The sequence below is a fragment of the Hyperoodon ampullatus genome, assembly GCF_949752795.1.
Source record: "Hyperoodon ampullatus genome assembly, chromosome: 6".
NCBI classification, from domain to species: domain Eukaryota; kingdom Metazoa; phylum Chordata; class Mammalia; order Artiodactyla; family Ziphiidae; genus Hyperoodon; species Hyperoodon ampullatus.
The window spans coordinates 27,168,420-27,189,168 of NC_136919.1; the positions used below are offsets into that span (position 1 = coordinate 27,168,420).

The 20,749-nt window shown below is 39.8% G+C and overlaps 1 protein-coding gene across 1 annotated transcript in view; it reads left to right on the forward strand.

Moving 5' to 3' along the window:
- The window catches only part of TMEFF1 (transmembrane protein with EGF like and two follistatin like domains 1), a gene marked incomplete at both ends in the record, with an annotated part of 91,682 nt that overhangs the window by 61,448 nt on the left and 9,485 nt on the right, over window positions 1-20,749 (forward strand). Inside the window, 3 exons of the mRNA XM_079706891.1 lie at window positions 1,742-1,890; window positions 3,851-3,916; window positions 15,457-15,580. Of these exons, the coding sequence (XP_079563017.1) occupies window positions 1,742-1,890; window positions 3,851-3,916; window positions 15,457-15,580 (339 nt within the window). The remainder of the gene's footprint in view (window positions 1-1,741; window positions 1,891-3,850; window positions 3,917-15,456; window positions 15,581-20,749) is intronic.

Sequence of the window (20,749 nt, forward strand, 5' to 3'; positions counted from 1 at the left end):
TAAATTCTGGACTTGAGGTTTTTCAGAACACCCAAGTAGTATTTTAAGTCGTAATTACTCATGTGAGGGCTGGCTTATAGTTTTGAATTCTCGGGGAGATGTTTTTTTCCCCCTCTCTTCAGTGCTGTGTAAACCACAGCAGAATATTTTTTTCCTTTAAAACAGTTCCCTTGGAATATGGCAACTCATTTATACTCTACCCTCATGCTTTTCTCTAGGGTCTTTAGACTCTCTACCTTAGGCAGGTCAGTATTATTCGTCTTCTGTTCTCAGAGGCCTGCAAAACCAAAAAATTGATAATTGAATTTACCTAGTTTGGTAAATGCCTTCAAGGTGAAAATCAGCTTTGGTAAACTTAACTGACCTTTCTCTATTCCTGTCTTCATATAACTTTTGTCTTAAAATTCCTTGCTTTCTTGACAACTTACGAATGCATTTGAGGACGTTTTGAAATATTTTGTCCAGTATTTTTTGTTGTTTTCATTAGGAGAATTAGTACAGGTTCTGAGTTCACCATGTTGCTGGAAGCAGGAGAGTCTCTGTGTTTTTTATTTTTATATTCCCAGTTAGATTTTACTGTCCTTGAGAGGAGTGACCATACCTTGGACTTTCTTGGCCTTCTCTATAATGCAGTCTCAGTGTTAAGTGGACACTCAGTTTTACAGGTGGATGTGCACCTAGGAAACAATTTTGAGGGTCTTCTATTTTACATGTTTTATATCTATTATGTTTTTTAATCTTCCCAATTATTTGATAAGGTTACATATATTATTACCTCTGTTTTACAGATCAGTAAACTAAGACTTAGAAGGAGAATATGGACACAAATCTGGTTATTAGTTGGGCTAGGATTTAGATTCGTGACTTTTTAATAAATTTATTTATTTTTATTTTTGGCTGCATTGTGTCTTTGTTGCTGTGCGCAGGCTTTCTCTAGTTGTGGAGAGCAGGGGCTACTCTTGGTTGCAGCGCGCGGGCTTCTCATTGCAGTGGCTTCTCTTGTTGCGGAGCACAGGCTCTAGGTGTGCAGGCTTCAGTAGTTGTAACTCGCGGGCTCTAGAACGCAGGCTCAGTAGTTGTGGCACACGGGTTTAGTTGCTCCGTGGCATGTGGAATCTTCCGAGACCAGTGCTTGAACCCGTGTCCCCTGCATTGGCAGGTGGATTCTTAACCACTGCTCCACCAAGGAAGCCCGATTCATGACTTTTGACTTATAATTGTGTCCTTTCTGCTATACCATGTTGCTTTCTAACTAATGTTGTTGACATTTGATATTTCTTGATTATTATCTTTAGATATGAAAATTTTAGAGAAACCACTGGATTAATAATATCTGGATGAAATTATCTCTAAATTCTCACCTGAAAGAAATTGTTAGCTGAGCATTCACTTTGCTTAAACTTTTATCAGTGACTTAAAACAATGTATTGACTTCTGTTACAGAAAGCAGAAAAAGAGAATTGCTTACAAACTGCTATGTATAAGATAAATAAGCTACAAGGTTATATTGTACAGCACCGGCAATATAGCCAATATTGTATAATAAGTTTAAATGGAGAATAATCTCTAAAAATATTGAATCACTGTGTTGTACACCTGAAACTAATGTAATACTGTAAATCAACTATACCTCAATAAAAAAATTAAAAATTAAAAAAAAAGAATTGCTCATTTTTGCTGTTACAGCATTGTGAAATACTTTTGTTGTAAAATATGGGTAATTTTTGTTTTTTTCCGACAGGTGTGTATGTAATATAGATTGCAGTGGATACAGTTTTAATCCTGTGTGTGCTTCTGATGGGAGTTCCTATAACAATCCCTGTTTTGTTCGAGAAGCATCTTGTATAAAACAAGAACAAATTGATATAAGGCATCTTGGTCATTGCACAGGTAAAATTCATTCTACTTATCTAGAGACCTGTCTTTAATATTGAATATCACATGTCTGCAGTCTTATTTGTACATTTTGGTAGTGTTCCAAATTTGGAAAATGAGAAATCTTTGATGCTTTATTTTTTTATTACTATGTATTTTAGAATTTCTTTGTTCTGTTACTAACTTAGCTTTTTTTTTCCCACTTATTTTTCATTATCTCAAGATACAAACAATGGTCTTGGTTTACTTATTTAGTTACTAAGCTGATCCTAACATGGACTTGTAAATATATTTATAGTTCTTAAAAGTTGTCTCAAATTTGTAATGATTTTAGTTGTTTAAGAATTAGCTTATTTTAATTATAGTAAAACTATAAGTATTACCATATTTTTTTTCTTTGGCCATGCCACGTGTCATGTGGGATCTTAGTTCCTGGACTAGGGATCAAACCTGTGCCCCTTGCAGTGGGAGCACAGAGTCTTAACTACTGGCCCACCAGGAAAGTCCCAACCACATTTTTAAAAATCTTTTTTTCTAGAGAATAATAGTTTACTTTGTTTTCACATTTTCTCTGTAGTTTTTGCTCCTACATATTGTATACTCTTAGAGATTTTGGCATGAAGTTATAGAGTGTAAGGAAAAATTATTACCTTCAGTTTAAAATTCTTTTTCTCTTCTTGCCATCATTTAGAAGCCATGATACCAACTAAGAGTGAATTTTGGTTTCTTTTCCTACTAGAAATATCCAGTCACTAAAGGCACAGGTTTTCAACCTTCTTCCTCAGTAATACACACATGGGCTGAAATAATATATCATTTCCTAGTAACAAACAAGGGCCCCACACATTCTCATGGCCTAGGATTGTGCATCTTTCCTGCTTATAAGGTCTAACCCACCCTCCCTCTAAGCCCCGTCCCTTTTTTGGACTTATTAAAGGGATATGTTTTTATCTGAGCTAAGGGAGGAAAGTTGCAAGCCAAAGTTTGCTACTTTATACTGATAGCAAGCTATTTGTGAAATACTGAACAACTGATTGCAATATCTGTGGTCTAAGCTACCGAAGAATGCCCAAGAAGCTCATCATAGGATTGCCACGTGGGGGTCAGGTATGCACATGGTACAGGAAACTGCTGATAGGGACCCCTTATAGGTGGAAGAAGTAGTATGGTTCGCTTTTCTTTCATGGGGTGGCATTTAGAGTATAGGTAGGTTAAAGAGTAGCTTAGAGAGAGAATATCTTTTCTGAGGATCTGGTACATGATTGAATGGTACTGTATGGAATTTCAAATTCAGAACAGTTGGTCGTTTGAGGATTTTGTTAATTGAAACTCATGCCGATTTAGAAGTGAGTTTGGAGTAGCTGGTCCTTAATTTTTGTCTTGGTTCCCATTTACACCTGAGTATTCCTTCCCTTTCCTCCCACCCCCCCACCACACTAGTACTGGGAAGCTGAAGCTTGTGCTTCTCAACAGGTGTTTATGGTTCATGTACAGTCTTCCTGTCCTACTACAATTAATCAGTCAGCAGTCATTTTTATAGTAAATTTTGTCTGATAACACAGTTGAGGTTCCACGTTTATCTCAATCTGATATTTTTCCAGGGAAACTGGTGGGAGAAGGTAAATCTTGAGACCATTGTCCCTTGGAGAAAGGGCTAATCCTTTCTCTTCAGGATATGTGTTATTTCAGTTAGCACAGGGAAGACTTTTTTTTTTCAGGGAAGACTTTTTAAGGAGATGATATTTGAGCTGAAGTCTGAATGAAGTTAGACTGTTCATCACACAGAGTGCGTTTATATCTGGGATGCCTTGAGGCTGAGATAGAAGTGGCACAATAGATCAAGAGAGTGGTAGAAAATGTGAGCAGGATAAGTGGAGAGAGTTGGGAAGGACCTGGAGCATTTGGAATATTTAGGAGTTTCATGGTGTGACTTAAACATCATATGTATCTTAATTTGAAAACTTTTCTCTTACAGACACAGATGACACTAGTTTGTTGGGAAAGAAAGATGATGGACTACAATATCGACCAGATGTGAAAGGTACTGAATCACAATTTCCCAAATTTTGGCCAACTACTGAAATATGGTCACTAGCTATCCTTAGTAGTTCTATTTCCATTATAACGACCTTTCTAACTTTGCTCTCTGTAGCAATATACAGTTGGATATTTGTAATAATACTGAAATAGTTAAGGTACCTCTCAGTTTACAGAGTACTTTCATATATGCTTTTTTTAATTGAAATTTTTATTGAGATAATTATAGATTCACATGCAGTTGTAAGAAATTATATGGAAAGTTCTCTCATATTTGCTTGTAAAATCCTCTTTACCTCTCTAGATTCTACTGTTAACGCTTACCCTCTGTGCATGGGTCTTTGAACCTTGTTCGCTCTGCCTGGAACTCTTCTTTGCCTAATATTCATCTTTCCAGTCTCACTGTAGAAGTCATTTCCTTTTGGGAACTATCCCTTGACCCTTAAATCTAGATTAGGTGCCTCTCCTGCATTCTCCCCTATCCAACCCCTTAACTTACTCTAAGTATAACTGTCTGTTCTACTCATCTGTGTCCCCGTCTAGACTATGAGTTCTGTGAGGACAGGAAACTGTATCTATCATGTTCACTTTGGGATTCCTAACACTTAGCAGAATGTCTGGTACTTACATAGATGCTCCACACTTGTCAAAAGAATAGATGCAGCTCAAAGAAGCTGTAGGATTTATTTGTACAAAGTCCTACATGTAGTAAAGGTCAGATTCTTAGGTCCTTCAACTGCAGGTCCAGTGCTCTTTCACTCCTCATTTTCATATTCATTATTTCATTTGATTCTTACAACTACTCTGAGGGGTAAGGACCAGTGGGAACATTGAGGCTCAGTGAGGTTATATCTAGTGAACCAAAGCAGGTCTCCATCTTGGGATCCTAGACCAAAGCTTCTGTATAATTGCTTTTCCACGTGTGCATCTTCTACACATTTGTTTGGTTACACTAATGGACAATTTTTTAAAGATATGTGATCTACCTTTTATGCCTAATTTCTAAAAAATATATAAAATGAGAATAGCAGGCCCTATCTCATGGAGTGTCATAAAAGTTAAATGAGATAATGCATGTCAAGTGCTTTGAATAGTATCTGACATACTCATAAGTGTGCAAGAAATGGTAGCTGTTATTATCTTTGAATAATTTGTTATTTCTGTCACTTGAATCAGTTATATCCCATGAGCCCCTGACATATCAGTTTCCTCTGTTGATACTAAGTGCTATATTTAAAATAAGAAGTCTCTGTATTCTCATAGGAGACATAATAGATCGGTGCTAGTTTTATTCTTTATACTGATAGTACATGACTAGAATAGGAAGGCTCTTTTTCCGTAGGTAGAAGCTCCTACTTAAGGCAATTTGGGGAATTGTGTCTACCCAAAATACTTGTCTGCCTTTGATAAAATTACAGTGCCTAAGCCATTTTTGAGATACTGAACGTTCTTTGCACATAAGAATTTGTCTATAATGCAAATGAAATTATCATAATCAGTAGGTATAATTTACTAAGTGCCTACTTTATACTGGTTATTTTACTAGAAATTATTGGTGGATAGAAAGATATCTAATACATGACATCCATCTTTAAAGAGCTTGTGATACAATAAGAAATGAATATAACCTAATTCTAACAAAGTAGAAATGGGTTATTGTCATAAATGTAGTGCTGTTAAAAAGTGCAGTGAGAACTCAGAAAAGAAGAGATTACTACTTGGTGGGGGATGGTGAAGATCTGAGAAACTCATGGAAGAGGTGGAATTTGAGCTGAACCTTGAAGGATGGTTAGGATTTGAACAGAGGTCAAAAGGGTATTTAAGGAGGATGGAAGAGCATGAGTGGAGGTATGGATGCAAACAAACATTGTGATAGAGAATGTATTGCAGAATGATAAGGAGTCCGATTTTGGCTGGAGAGTAGGGAGCTTAAGAGGCAGAAGTGGAAGGCAAGACTGGAAAAGTAGCTTGGGGCCAGATTGTGTACAGTCTTTTTTTTTTTTTTTTTTTTGGCTGAGTCCTAACCCCTGGACTGCCAGGGAATTCCCATGTGTAAAGTCTTGAATGCTGTGTTATCCTAGGGCATTTAAACTTCATTTGTGGGCAGTGGCAGAATCATTATGTATTTCAAAAAGGCAAGACAACAAAGTTAACCAGTTGAATGCATTATATCTGGCAGGAATTGTGCTTATTATGTACTTTGGACTAGAGGCAGGGAGATCAGTTAAGTAAACTCAAAAGGAATAGATTCCTGCTTAGATATGGGGGATAAAGAGTTCAAGCTCAGATGACTTAGTTGATGGATTCTATTTATAGAACTAAGAATGTTGGGAGGGGAAAGGTGTTTGGGTTAAGGTAAGGGAGGAGTTGATGGTGGAGCTGATTGATTTTATTTTGTAGTTTGAGTTGCTTGTGGAACTCACCCAGGTGACTTTGCTTATTAGCATAAATTTGTGAGTCAGTCGAGGTGATAACCGAAGTCATGAGAACAAGTGAGAGAGATTATAGAGCTGTATTGTCTAGTAGGGTAGCCACTGGACACATGGCTATTTAAATTTAAATTTATTAAAATAAAATAAAATTAAAGGTTTTGTTTCTCAGTTATAGTAGCCATATTTCAAATGTTCAGTAGCTCCATGTGACCCGTGGCTACCATATTGGACAGCATAGAAATAGAACATATCAAGAGTTGCAGAAAGTTCTGCTGGACAGCATTGTTATTTAGAAAGGAGAGGAGGCTAGGGACTTCCCTGATGGTCCAGTGGGTAAGACTCCACGCTTCCAATGCAGGGGGCCTGGGTGTGATCCCTGGTTAGGGAACTAGATCCTGCATGCATGCCGCAACTAAGAGTTGGCATGCAGCAACTGAGAAGTCCGCATGCCACAACTAAGAAGTCTACGTGCCGCAACTAAAGATCCTGCATGCCACAACAAAGATCCCGCATGCCACAACTAAGACCCAGAGCAGCCAAAAATAAAAATAAATATTTTTTTAAAAAAAAAAGAAGGAAAGAAAAAAGAAAGGAGAGGAGGCCAGGATGAAGCAGAAAGAGGATCCAGAGGAAAAAAATCAAGAGTACAGTGGCACAGAAGTCAAACAGAAAGGTTGGCTAGTAGTTTAAAACTCTGCATAAAGGACTTAGATGACAAGCATCAAATTTGAAGACAAGGGGATCATTGGTAATCTTGGACCAAGGAGTTTCTTTTTTTTATATATAATAAAAACATAAGTAATTTATTAAAATTTGAAGGCAAAAACATAATTTTAAGGAGTTTCTATAGAGTTGTGAAGATGAAATCCAGATTGTAAGAGTTAACACATGTGCTAGTAGTAAGGAATAGAGGTCAGAGGTAACTCTATTTTGTATGTTTACCCCATTTGCTTTTTTTGTTGTTGTTGTTCTCACAAGCATTTATAGGAGCCCCTTAGTAAATATTCGTGTCCCCAGTACACAACCAAGACTAGGTAAGCAGGATCTAGGAATGGAGGCTACAAAGTGAAAAGCAGGGACACAGCATCAGCAAGAAAAATTGGGAGATAGTGCTCAGTAAGAATGTTGTAAAGCTGAGCTCTTGGAGAAGAGTGCTCCCAGAATGGAGCATTTGAATGTCCAGCATGGTGGCTGAATTAGTGCTTTTCTTGGGCTGTTGGAAAACCTGTGGTAAATATTGAAATTGCAGTGTTAGAAGCTTGGTTGCAGATGTTGAAGTCATAAAGGGATATGATGGCAGAGCATGAGGTATGTGGGAGCTGGGTATGTGATATTTTAAAAACTTGATTGTAGAAAATTTCCAACATGAACGAACAGGATAGTATGATGAAACCTCATGTACCCAACCACCGTCAACGGTTAAGAGCATTCTGTCTTTCTTGTTTTGCCTATATATCTCTACCCAGTGGATTATCATTATTCTTATTTTACAGGTGTAATTTACATACACTGAAATGCACAAATGTTAGCTCTCAGTTTTGACAAACGGATATACCCCATCTGCACTACACCTTATCGTAGTCTATAACGTTTCCATCTACCCAGAAAGTTCCTTTGTGGCAAATGACATTTTAATGTGGCCATTTTTATCCAAAGCTGTTTTCATACAGCCTAAAATCTAACCGTATTAATACAGCTTGTTTGATATGCCCTTTTAAAAATGGTCTTGATAAATTTGCCTCATCAAAAGGTAAGCCTGAGCCAGTTGCTAAAATCACTGAAGGAAGGTGAGAGTGTGTGTTGTGGAGCGTGGTGGAGAGTCATGATGAGGATGGTTAGAAGGCTGTGTAGGTGGATGGTACAGACCCCCATGGGAGGGCGGTCGTTGGGAGATGAGAGTGGGATGCTGATCTGGAGGTGACAGGTGGTGAGCACAGCAGGGGAAGATAAAAGGAAGGGGGATGGAGGAGTAATGTGATTTTGGTATATCAGGGAGACGAAAGGAGTACTTCCTAAGCAAACAGCTGTGGAGATGGATGAGTTTATGTGCGTTAGAAAAGGTGTTTCACTGGGCAGAGTAGAAAGACCAGGAAAGAAAGAGTTAGGGTTGATAAGGAAAAGAGTGGGATTTAGACATGAGAGAATAGGGGGTGTTGGAGGGTAGGTAAGAGTTTCTACCTAGGTAAATAATTCTCTTTTGGCATCCGAGGAGACTCGGGTTAGGGAAGGATGTGTTAGTGATGAAGCTTGGGGTGCAGGGTGGTATAGGGGAAGCAAGAAAGAGTATACTGAATTTCTTAACTGCAGGGATATGTGGAAATAATGAGCCATAGGGTTACCTATGCAGTGTTGATGTTGTTGTTTCCGCCTCAGCAGCACCTTCTAGGTGCATGTCTTGGTTGTTAATAGCAACTCCTGAGGCTTTACTTGAGTGGAGCATGGATGGACCAGGACAGGTTGCCAGTGAAACATGGCTTTGCAGATAAGCCATCTGGAGCTGGGCTTTCTTACAATATCATCGCTTAGAACCATACTCCCCTTTGTATTTGAAAACATTGCCGCTGGTGGCAGATTTGTTTCTGCATGCCTCTGTGGGTGGAAGGAGCCGATGGGTGACCAAGCGCACTTTTTATAATTGTTCAGAGACAGTTGCAGCTGTTGTTCATGGAGCCTGTCACCACTTGCCCGAGGGCACTGTTTGTGCAGGACTGTGCCCAGTTCTTGCTGTGTGAGGCTACATCTCTGCTGTGGTTTCTGAAACTGTGCTTTATTACATCTTTAATGCCTTTTAATCTTTCCTTTTTGAAGTTATCTAATTTACTTGGCCTAGAGAACAGGTGCTTGGACATTCCACTTATGTCCATTCCTTACCCAGCTCCCAGCATAGCTTGGTGAAGTAATAGTGTGATGGTTAAGAGCTTGTGCTCTGAAGTCAGACTTGGTCTACACTTAAAGGCTGTGTGGCCTGATTTCTCTGAGCCTCAGTGATCACTTCTATAAAATGGGGGCAGTGATATCTACTACCTAGGATTACTTTAGGTATTAAATGCTATGTCACTGAATTCCTTATCAATGTTATTATGGTGATTGTAAATATTTTTGTTGTCTAATTTCATTGTTAGTAGCCTGGCTGTGTTAAAAGTTCTTGCCATTGGTGAGTCTGCCTGTCTATAGCATGTTTCATGTGGTTCATGAGTGACAGTAGGGTGTTCATCCACTCAACAATTCTTAATCGGAACCGCCCTACTGTGTGCCAGGTGCTTACACATATTTAATCCTCATCACAGCCATATTATTGTCATTCTGCAGATGAAGAAGCTGAAACTGTGAGAGTTTGTGGCTCATGTAGAATGACAGAGCAATGATCAGAATTCAGACTTTCTGACCCTAAGCCCTGGTGCTCTTTCTCTTGTATCACAACTGTTCCAGAATTCTGCACGTTAGAAAAGGTGTTTCACTGGGCAGAGTAGAAAGACCAGGAAAGAAAGAGTTAGGGTTGATAAGGAAAAGAGTGGGATTTAGACATGAGAGAATAGGGGGTGTTGGAGGGTAGGTAAGAGTTTCTACCTAGGTAAATAATTCTCTGTTGGGGTCCAGGGAGACTCGGGTTAGGGAAGGATGTGTTAGTGATGAAGCTTGGGGTGCAGGGTGGTATAGGGGAAGCAAGAAAAAGTATATTGAATTTCTTAACTGTAGGGATTTGTGGAAATAATGCCTACTTTCTCTTGCCTGCTTTCTCTAATTTTCTTCAGAATATTTAACCTGCCCTCAGCTATCACCTTGGTGAACACTTGTTCTCTAGCTTTAATCTTTCTCTAAGAACTAGTTTCATACGTTCAGCTGCCTAGTGGGTCTTTGCACTTACATTTTGTTTGAACTGCCATTGCCTGAACCTCCAGGAACTACCATCTTGCCTGGAACATGATAGGTGCTTAATAAATACCTTTCGGAGGACTGGAGGTCTAAATTTGAACTCAGTTTACTACATTCTCCTGTTGTTAGGCTCACATTAGAGTCATTTTTGCAATTTTTTTATCGTGGTGAAATATATATAACAGCTCGTACCATCTTAACCACTTTTAAGTGTTTAGTTCAGTGGTATTAAATAAATTTATGGTGGGGTGCCATCATCCCCACCATCCATCTCCAGAAGTCTTTTCATCTTGTGAAACTGGAACTATATCCATTAAACAACAACTCTTTACTTCCCCCTCCCCTCAGCCCTTGTAACCACCATTCTGCTTTTTGTTTCTATGATTTTGACTACTCTGTGTACCTCACATAAGTAGAAATCATACAGTGTTTGTCTTTTTGTCACTGGCTTGTTTCAATTAACATAATGTCCTCAGGGTTCATCCATGTTATAGCATATGTCAGAATTCCCTTCCTTTTTTTTTTTTTTTTTTTTTTGTGGTACGCGGGCCTCTCACTGCCGTGGCCTCTCCCGTTGCGGAGCACAGGCTCCGGATGCTCTCAGGCCCAGCGGCCATGGCTCACGGGCCCAGCCGCTCCGCGGCATGTGGGATCCTCCCGGACCGGGGCACGCACCCGCGTCCCCTGCATCGGCAGGCGGACTCCTAACCACTGCGCCACCAGGGAAGCCCCAAAATTCCCTTTCTTTTTAAGGCCGGAATAATGTTCCATTGTATGAATACACCACATTTTGTTTATCCACTCATCCATTGATGGACACTTGCGTTGCTTCCTGTTTTAGCTATTGTGAATAATGCTACCATGAATATGGGTATATAGCTATCTCTTTGAGACCCTGCATTCAGTTCTTTTCGGTATATATCCAGAAGTGGAATTGTTGGATCATAAGGTACTTCTACTTTCAATTTTTCAGGGAAGCACCATACTGTTTTCCCTGGTGGCTGTACTGCTATATATTTTCACCAGCAGTGCTCAAGTGTTACGATTTCTCTACATCCTTGCCAATACTTGGTATTTTCTGGCTTTGGGGTAGTAGTCATCCTAATGGGTGTTAAGGTGCTATCTTGTAGTTTTGACTTCCATTTCCCTAATGATTAGTGATGTTGAGCATCTTTTCGTATGTTTATTGACCAATTGTTTATCCTCTCTGAAGTAAAGTTGTTTTATACAATTCTATATTAGGAGCATCTTCAATAAGGAGGACAGTTCTGTTGTACTAAGCACTTAAATGTTAGTGGGTTGGTTGTTGCAGACTATATAAAGCGTGGAACTGGGGGAGTTTGACCTTAAGAAAAAAAATTGGTAGGCAGTGGGTTAGGTGGTGAGCAGACATGGGGAAATCCACACAAAGTTAATGAGAGAGAGATTTCACTTAACATGAGGAAAATTTGATAGTATTGGAATTAACTGTATTATGTTGAGTTCCTTATCTCTAGAAGTGTTTAAGTAGAAATGGGATCTCGAGGCTATAACTAAAGAAATTCCTTCATCAGACCAAATGGCCTCCAAGGACCCTTTCAGATCTGAGTTTCTGAGCTCATTTACTTTCCAAAGCATCTTCCAGCCATATTTATTTTTTTCTGTGTTTCTAATATCTATTCCTACTTCTTTTTTTTTTCTGTTTTTTGTTTGTTTATTGAAGTATAACTGACTTACAATATTATATTAATTTCAGGTGTACAACATAGTGATTCGATTTGTATTTTATTTTATTTTGTTTTGTTTTGATATTTTGACCATGCTGTGTGACTTGCGGGATCTTAGTTCCCTGACCACGGATGGAACCCAGGCCCTCGGCACTGAGAGCGTGGAGTCCTAACCACTGGACTGCCAGGGAATTCCCTCCGTATCTTTATACCTTACAAAATGATCACCACTATGGTACTTTGTTATAGCATCCTAGACTGATTAAGACAGGGAGTTAACAATAGTGGGGCACTCTTGTCCAGCAGGGGTCAGGAGCCAATAGATACATTTCCCCTTTTCATTACCTCTTTTCATTTCATTTCACTTCTCAGAAATGGTTCTGAGATCCATTTCATGAGGCTCCTCAAAAGGTCCTGTGGGATTGAGCATGAGTCACCTGTAGTGGTGGCCAACTGAATGATGCATCTTTATATCATCTTTCCCTTCTTCCCTGTCCACTCCGCTTATTCTGCATACCTTCTCTCTGCATCGCATTCCCAAATAAACTACCTTGTCAGTCGTTTACTTTGTATGGCAGAAGTGGCCTGAGGTCGAGTATACATGGAGTTCTGGACGGTAGTGGTGAATGGCTTGGTTGATCAGGGGCCTGTATCCAATCTGTTGTGATATCACATCCATGTAGCCTCTGGAAAACCCCAGTTCTCTATAATCCCATTATTATATACTTCCTGGTGTATCATACCATGAAAATATCATGTTCTGAGAAGTTGAAGGGTGGTGGTAAGCACTATGGTAGACAGTTGCATTTCTCGAGTCACTTAATGGCTTGATTGCAAAGGTAGAATAGTACTTTTGGCTTGATACCATAGCAAGAAAGTAGTACATGCTAGGTGTCAGGAGTTATACAGAAATGAGTAATACAAGCATCTAGATTCTCAAGGAGCTCACAGTCTTATGGTAGAGACTGATTTAAAAAACCTAAATAGTTATAAGACAATATCGTGAGTATTGTAGTACAGAAGTGGGTGCTAGAGTTATAGCAGCCCAAAGGAGGGGTTGATTTCTTTTGCCACAGCAGAATTACAGTTTGGGAGCTGGAGGAGACCCTATACGCCCTTTGAGGACAGGGTATAGCTTAACCGTTTTTCTATCCCTGGCACCTGGCAGAGTCCCTGGCATATGGAAGGTGATGAATGATGATAAATGAGTAAGTCATCTAGTCTGTGCTGTCCAATATGGTAACTACTAGCCACATGTGACACTATTGAGTATTGGAAATGTGGCTAGTCGGAATTGAGATGTGCTGTGAGTGTGGAGTGCTCATCAGATTTTGAAGACCTATTTAAGAAAAAAGAATGTAAACTATCAAAATTTTATGTGTTGAAATGCTATTTATTTGATACATTAGGTTAAATAAAGTATATGATTAAAATTAATTTATCTATTTCTTTTTACTTTTTAAAAATATGACTACTAGAAAATAAAAAATTATGTACATGTCTTGTATTATACTTCTGATAGACTTTGCTGATCTCATTCAACTCTCTTAGAAATGATTTGACTAAGGTTACAAAATAGCAGAGATACCCTTAAAATTGAGACTTTACGTGTTGGATTTCTCCTAGTTCTCTTCCTAGGCATAAATTAGTATAATGTAAATATATAAAATTTGAGGTAAAGTGATGTAAGTTTGGTCTTGTTAAGGATGACGTGATACTCTCTGCTGTAGTTATCTTTGAGCTTAATAATCATTAAATTGTTTTTCCTTTTGTATGTAAATTTTTTTTTTTTTTTTTTTTTTTTTTTTTTTTGTTTTTTGGTTTTTTTTTTTGCGGTACACGGGCCTCTCACTGTTGTGGCCTCTCCCATTGCGGAGCACAGGCTCCGGACGCGCAGGCTCAGCGGCCATGGCTCACGGGCCCAGCCGCTCTGTGGCATGTGGGATCTTCCAAGACCGGGGCACGAACCCATGTCCCCTGCATCGGCAGGCGGACTCTCAACCACTGCGCCACCAGGGAAGCCCTGTATGTAAATTTTGATCTCCGGAAAAATCTGCATGTTCAGTTCTCAGTTTTTTCACATTTGGTACTTCTATTCCCATTTCTCCCTTGCTTTTCCTCTCCCCACACTAGTATAAACAGATATACACATAGCCTCCTATTTATTCCTTCTTAATTTGTCTCCATTAACTTTCTTCAGATTATATTAACACTTTATTTTTTTGGGGGTAGATAAGCCTTTGCTGTTGCATGATGTGGTACATGGAGAGCTGGTTGGTTTAGTGGTTTTGTACGTACATTAATTATCTCACATAATCCTCTCAAAACTGCATAAAGTATAGTCCTGTTGTGGTCCTGACTTTACAGTTGTGAAATCTCAGGCTTAGAGAGGGTGGTATGTTCAACGTCACACAGCTAATTATGCACAGAATCTGTAAGCTGGAACTGTACGAAACGGCAGGAAGCCTGGGAATTTTTCCTACACATGGACAGGCCTGTAAACATTAGGGAACTCTGGGTCCATAGAGCTGAGGGCTAAAGTATTAAGTATATGCCCGAAAAAAAAGTAAAAAAAAAATCCATTCCAGATTGTGTGAGTATGTGAATGAGTATGTGCGTATGTAACTATATGAGAGAAAGAGACAAATAAGGATAGAGAGAGAAATGAATGAGTGAGTGAATATCATTGATTTAGAAGACTGGGTCTCCATGCCTTCATCTTTCCTGCCCTTTTCTGTCTTTCCTTCCTGACTCTCTTCCCATTTCTGATAGTGGTATTACTCACCACCCTTCTTTTTTTCTTCAGTTCAACACAGTTCAGTGCAAATCAGTATGCCTAAGTCCAAACAGATGTTCATTAACATGTTTACAATGGTTCTCTTTGGTTAGAGGGATTTCAGGTGATTTTAAATTTCTTTTTTATTTGTTCTCTGTATTATTTAATTTTTTTATAGTAACATATACGAAGAAAAACTATATAAAAAGAACAGCAAAACTATTTTTATTTGGGAAAAAATCAGTATGCTGGATAGTTTTCATTCCAAAATAAACCTTTTATCCTAAAATTTCAGAATCTCATACTTGTTCTCTGCCATACCAGTGTTCTTTGGCCTCAGTTTCATAGCCTCAAGGTGAATGGTTACAGTAAGTCAGTTTTCCAAAAGCCAATGCTGTATACACCATCTCTCTGTCACAGAGGTGAGATTTCTTTTAGAAGTAACATTTATTTTTATGGCAAAGATGTTGAAGTTTTTTGTTTTTTTTTTTTTTTTTGCCAGATTGTTTTTAAACAGCAGTAGCTCACAGTGGTCACATCCTGCAAATATTTTTAAATGCTTTGAGTCTAAAGAGCCTACCTGCTGTGTTTGTGGCATAATGAGACCTTGGTTCTTGTCCAGCCTCCTATCTGATACATTTCCTTTCCAAATTACCCAGCAAGGGGTGAATTTATTTGTTGCTTTAGAACCTTTGAAAAGTCCGTATTTTTCAGTTTGCTTTTCACTGTTTATTGACCTGTTTTATGTTCTTGTAAGATGCTAGTGATCAAAGGGAAGATGTTTATATTGGAAACCACATGCCTTGCCCTGAAAACCTCAATGGTTACTGCATCCATGGAAAATGTGAATTCATTTATTCTACTCAGAAGGCTTCTTGTAGGTAAGTCAGAGTACCTCCAGATCAGAGGTGAGACATTTTTTCCATCATTGGTCACTGCTGTATAGAAGGCAATGAAATGTGGATTAAAAATATTACTAAAAGGTAGTATTTATTTGCAACTGAGTTGAAAAATAAATTAGCAGCATCATTTGGAAAAAACTGGCAAGTAATATGCAAAAACAAAAACAGATGTTCTATTAGGGTTTTGAGATGGACTTAACATTTTTAATATTATGCTATGTATTTTTTAATATAAAAATATGCCATAAACCAACATTATTTTGGTTTTTAGGCAGTCTATCACGGAGTGGTTTGAGGGACTAGAGAATGTGTTAAGAACCAAGGACATGTAACTCAAATAAAATTTATAGTAAAATAGATTTCTAAAAATAAGGGAATGTGGAGGTAGAATCAGGTGTGATATGAGAGATGGAAACAGAAAGGGGGTGAGTCTTCAACTGTGTGATTCCAGAGAGGTTATGTGACTTGTTCAAACTCAGTAGCAAGTTAGAAATAGAGCTGAGACAAAACTAGGTCTCAAATTTCCTGATATTCAACCTGATGATCTTTGTGCTTTTTGCTCTTCTGTGTCTGTACTGATAACACTTCTTGCCGCTGCTTCTGGGAGCTTGTCCTCCACCTCAGGATGGTCTAGTGGGCCAGGCAATGTTTCCAGACTGGGGGAGATTGCTCTCATTCTGCTCACTCCTGCCCCCCTGCAGTTTGGCCAGTGAATCTTTGTCTCAAGAAGTAAAAGAAAGCTGTGTGAAACCAGGTCTCCTGGTTCCTCTATTCCTTTAGCTCCATTCTCCTGACTCTTTCCCCCCCGCCGCCCCACTCTCCTCCTCCTTAAAAAATAAAACAAAACAAAACACTATAAACTGTTTTAATGGTTATTAAGAATTCTTTGTGAAGCTTTCTGCTTCTTCCTGATTGAAAGGTTTTCTTGTCTTTGAAGGAGCTAGCACCAGCCTCCCCCCCAACCCCTTTTCTTGAACATTGAAAAAAATACAGCCATGCTGTGGCACATATATACAATGGAATATTACTCAGCCATAAAAAGAAACAAAATTGAGTTATTTATAGTGAGGTGGATGGACCTAGAGTCTGTCATACAGAGTGAAGTAAGTCAGAGAGAGAAAAACAAATACCGTATGCTAACAGATATATATGGAATCTAAAAAAAAAAAATGGTTCTGATGAACCTAGGGGCAGGACAGGAATAAAGATGCAGACATAGAGAATGGACTTGAGGACACGGGGATGGGGAAGGGTAAGCTGAGACCAAGTGAGAGAGTAGTATTGACGTATACACACTACCAAATGTAAAATATATAGCTAGTGGGAAGCAGCCGCATAGTACAGGGGATCAGCTCGGTGCTTTGTGACCACCTAGAGGGGTGGGATAGGGTGGGTGGGAGGGAGGGAGACGCAAGAGGGAAGAGATATGGGAACATATGTATATGTATAACTGATTCACTTTGTTATAAAGCAGAAACTAACACACCATTGTAAAGCAATTATACTCCAATAAAGATGTTAAAAAAAATACAGCCATGCAAGGGAGAACAGACCAGTTTTAAAATAAAATCATACAGTGGATTCCTCATACTTGTCTCACAGTGACATACATACCTTGAAAGAAGATCAGATCGTGTTGTCCTCTTAGGATAGAGTGTCTTTTAAGATCCCTAACATTGAGGGATGAGAGAGGATGATGTCCTGATAATGAAGTGGTGATACCAGGTCACTTTGTAGTATTTTACTCATTGACAGTAAGAAGACTGAATGGGGGCTTCCCTGGTGGTGCAGTGGTTAAGGATCCCCCTGCCAATGCAGGGGACATGGGTTCGAGCCCTGGTCCGGGAGGATCCTACATGCCGCAGAGCAACTAAGCCCGTGCACCACAACTACTGAAGCCTGCACGCCTATAGCCTGTGCTCCTCAGCAAGAGAAGCCACCGCAGTGAGAAGCCCGTGCACTGTGGCGAAGAGTGGCCCCCGCTCGCTGCAACTAGAGAAAGCCCTGTGCGCAGCAACGAAGACCCAACGCAGCCAAAAATAAAAATAAATAAATAAAATAAAATAAAATAACAATAACAGAAAAGAGAACTGAAGAATAGACCAAATTTGTTTAAAAATAAAAAAAAGAAGACTGAATGGTTTAGTAGTTAAAGGCTTTGGAATCAGATATATCGGATTGGCCAGTTTTTGGCTATGCCCTTTGGAAGTTACTTAAAATTTCTAAGCCTCATTTTCCTTATTTGTAAAAAAAATAATAATGGTACTTGTTTCCTAGTGTCGTTAAAATTAAATGAGCTAGTGTATGCAAAGTGCTGAGCACAATGCCTGTTACACAATGTGTGTTTAAGAAATAACAATTGATGTTATTAGACTGTACGCACCATTAGGTTAGGGACCCTGCTCTACTAACCACTCTCTCCCTAGTGCCTAGCATAGGGCCGCTTCCAGTAGCTACTCAGTAAATAGTTTTTGAATGAGATGTGATGATGGCCAACTTTTCCCTCTTCAGACCAGAGGTGTTTCTTAAATGCTACAGAATCTCTTTTCTGCATTCTTGTAACTCCAAAAAGCAGGTGATCTTTTTTTTTTTTTTTTGTCTAAGCATTTATAGTGTCCACAAGAACCAGGCCATAGTATCAAGTGCATTTCCACTGGTAGGTGTATGTGTTTGAGTGTCAGTGAACAGGCAGGGATGAACACCCTTTAGGCACAGTCCTATTATTACGTTAAAATCTTTTAGCATTATCCCATCATTAGTTTGTTTATTTATTGCCTATTTTGTACCAAATCCTACCTGGTACTGGGGTCTCAAATTCAAATATGACATGGGGGCTTCCCTGGTGGCGCAGTGGTTGAGAGTCTGCCTGCTGATGCAGGGGACACGGGTTTGTGCCCCGGTCCGGGAAGATCCCACATGCCGCGGAGCGGCTAGGCCCGTGAGCCATGGCCACTGAGCCTGCGCATCTGGAGCCTGTGCTCCGCAACGGGAGAGGCCACAACAGTGAGAGGCCACAACAGTGAGAGGCCCACGTACCGCAAAAAAAAAAAAAAAAAAAAAGTGACATGGATCTAGCCTTCAAAAAAACATACAGTCTGGTGGCAGCGACTGACAAATAATACACAATTAAAACATAATATGAAAAATGCTATCATACGTAGATATGCATGAGGTGATTTGGGACTTCAAAAAAGCACTTCATCCTGAAGGGGGCATGGAGGACATTGCAGGAGGAGGGGCAAGTCTTACAGGGACATTTGTGCCAACCCAGGAGGTTGTCCTCTGTCTTAAAGGCAGTGAGAAGCCATTTAAGGATTTAAATAAGAACGATGTGTTCAGATCTGAAAGCCACCCTGGTGGCTTGGTGAAAAATGGATTAGAAGGCTGAATGTTAGGAGACTGTGTATGAGTGAGCAGTGAGAGCCTGAACCAAGTAACGAAGTTGTAGTGGGAGTGAGATGAGATAAGTTACAGAGAGAAAATAGGTGGCTGAATCCATAGGTTTTGGTGACCAGTTGAGTATGAAGATGGGAATGTGGGAGTTGGTTGAGGGTCATGGGAAGGAAGAATCAAAAGAGTCTCCCGGGTTTCTGGCTGATGCAAAATTGAGTGGGGAAAGAGAATGGGGGCAGGAGGTTTGCGGGGACATGATGTACTGAGCTTAGTAATGCTTGGTCTCAGGTGCCTGTGGGGTATCCTCTTACCTAGTAGGCTACTGGGTATCTGTGGTTTTGGAACTCATGAGACAGATGAACATTGAAGGTGTGTTTGGGAATCATTCCATCTCTAGCATATCCCTTCTAATTCCTACTCAGCAGTCCTTCCACCCAACTGGGCCTCCAAGTAATTGATCTCTCACCCTGCATGTCCTCATTGCCTCCTTACTCAGCTTAACTTGTGGTCAATCCTTGCAGTCCGTCTCTTGCTTCATCATATACTCACTTGACAAAACTATAATCCAGGTTCATTCCAGCTTCCCGCCTGCTGTATACCTACACTCACCAGACTGACTGGTCTCACTGACCTTTGTACTCGGTGGGCCCTGTATACTGCCGGCAGTCACTCTATAACTGCGGTCCTTTCATCCTCCTCTCCTAGATAAGGTGACTGCTTTATACCGTCACCCCTCTCTTCAGACTGTCAACACCTCCTCTCTCATCCTCACTCTCAGCTGATGATCTTGTTTCCAAGTTCACTGAGAAAACTGAAGCAATATGAGGAGAATGCCCACAGACTTTTTACTATCACTGCCAGCAGTGCTCCCCCCTTTTTCTTCTTATCATATATTCTTGTGTACATATATTTTTCAATATATTTGTAAATATATTTTTATTTCTTTTACCTTGAAAGATATTTGTCATTCTTACCTCTACCAGCTACTGTCCCATTTCTGTCCTTTCCTTTGTAGAAGAACTCAAAACAGTTGTCTATAATCTGTCTCCAGTTTCTCACTTCCCATCTCTCATGAATCCACCCCAATAGGCTTTTGCCACCCAGCACTCCACTGAGACTGTTCTTGTTACTAAATTCATTAGTCAATTCTCAAGCTTAAATTACTTTTGAACCGTCAGTGGCGTTTGACCTCCTGTGTGATAGGCATTCTTCACTTGGCTTCCTGGATGACACTCTCTTGGTTTTCTCCTACCTAACTGGCCATTCCTTCCAGCCTTCTTGCCTGGGTCCTCTTTTGCTTCCTGGTCTCTCAGTGTTGGTGTACCACCAGGATCCCGTCCTGGTCCTTTTCCTTAGTGATTCCATCCAGCCTCAGGGCTTTACATGACGTATGCTAATGACCCCCAGACCTCTCTTCTCAGTGTGGGACTCACAGATCTCTCTCCCTCACTGCCATTTTCACATGGTTGTCTGACACCCCAAGCTAACAGGACCTAAGCTGATCTCCTGATCTGTCTACCCTCCCATAAACCTATTCCATCTATAACTTCTCCATCTCAGTTGATGCCAACTCCATCTTTTCATTGGTTTAGACAAAACACTTCTGATACATCTTTGACTTCTGTCTCTGTCATACTCCATGTTTAGTCAGTTGAGGAGTCCTCTTCGCTCTATTTCAGAATATATCCAGAATTTTATTAGTTCTCATCATTGTCACTGCCATTCCTAGTCCAGGCACCATTTTCCCCCTCTGGC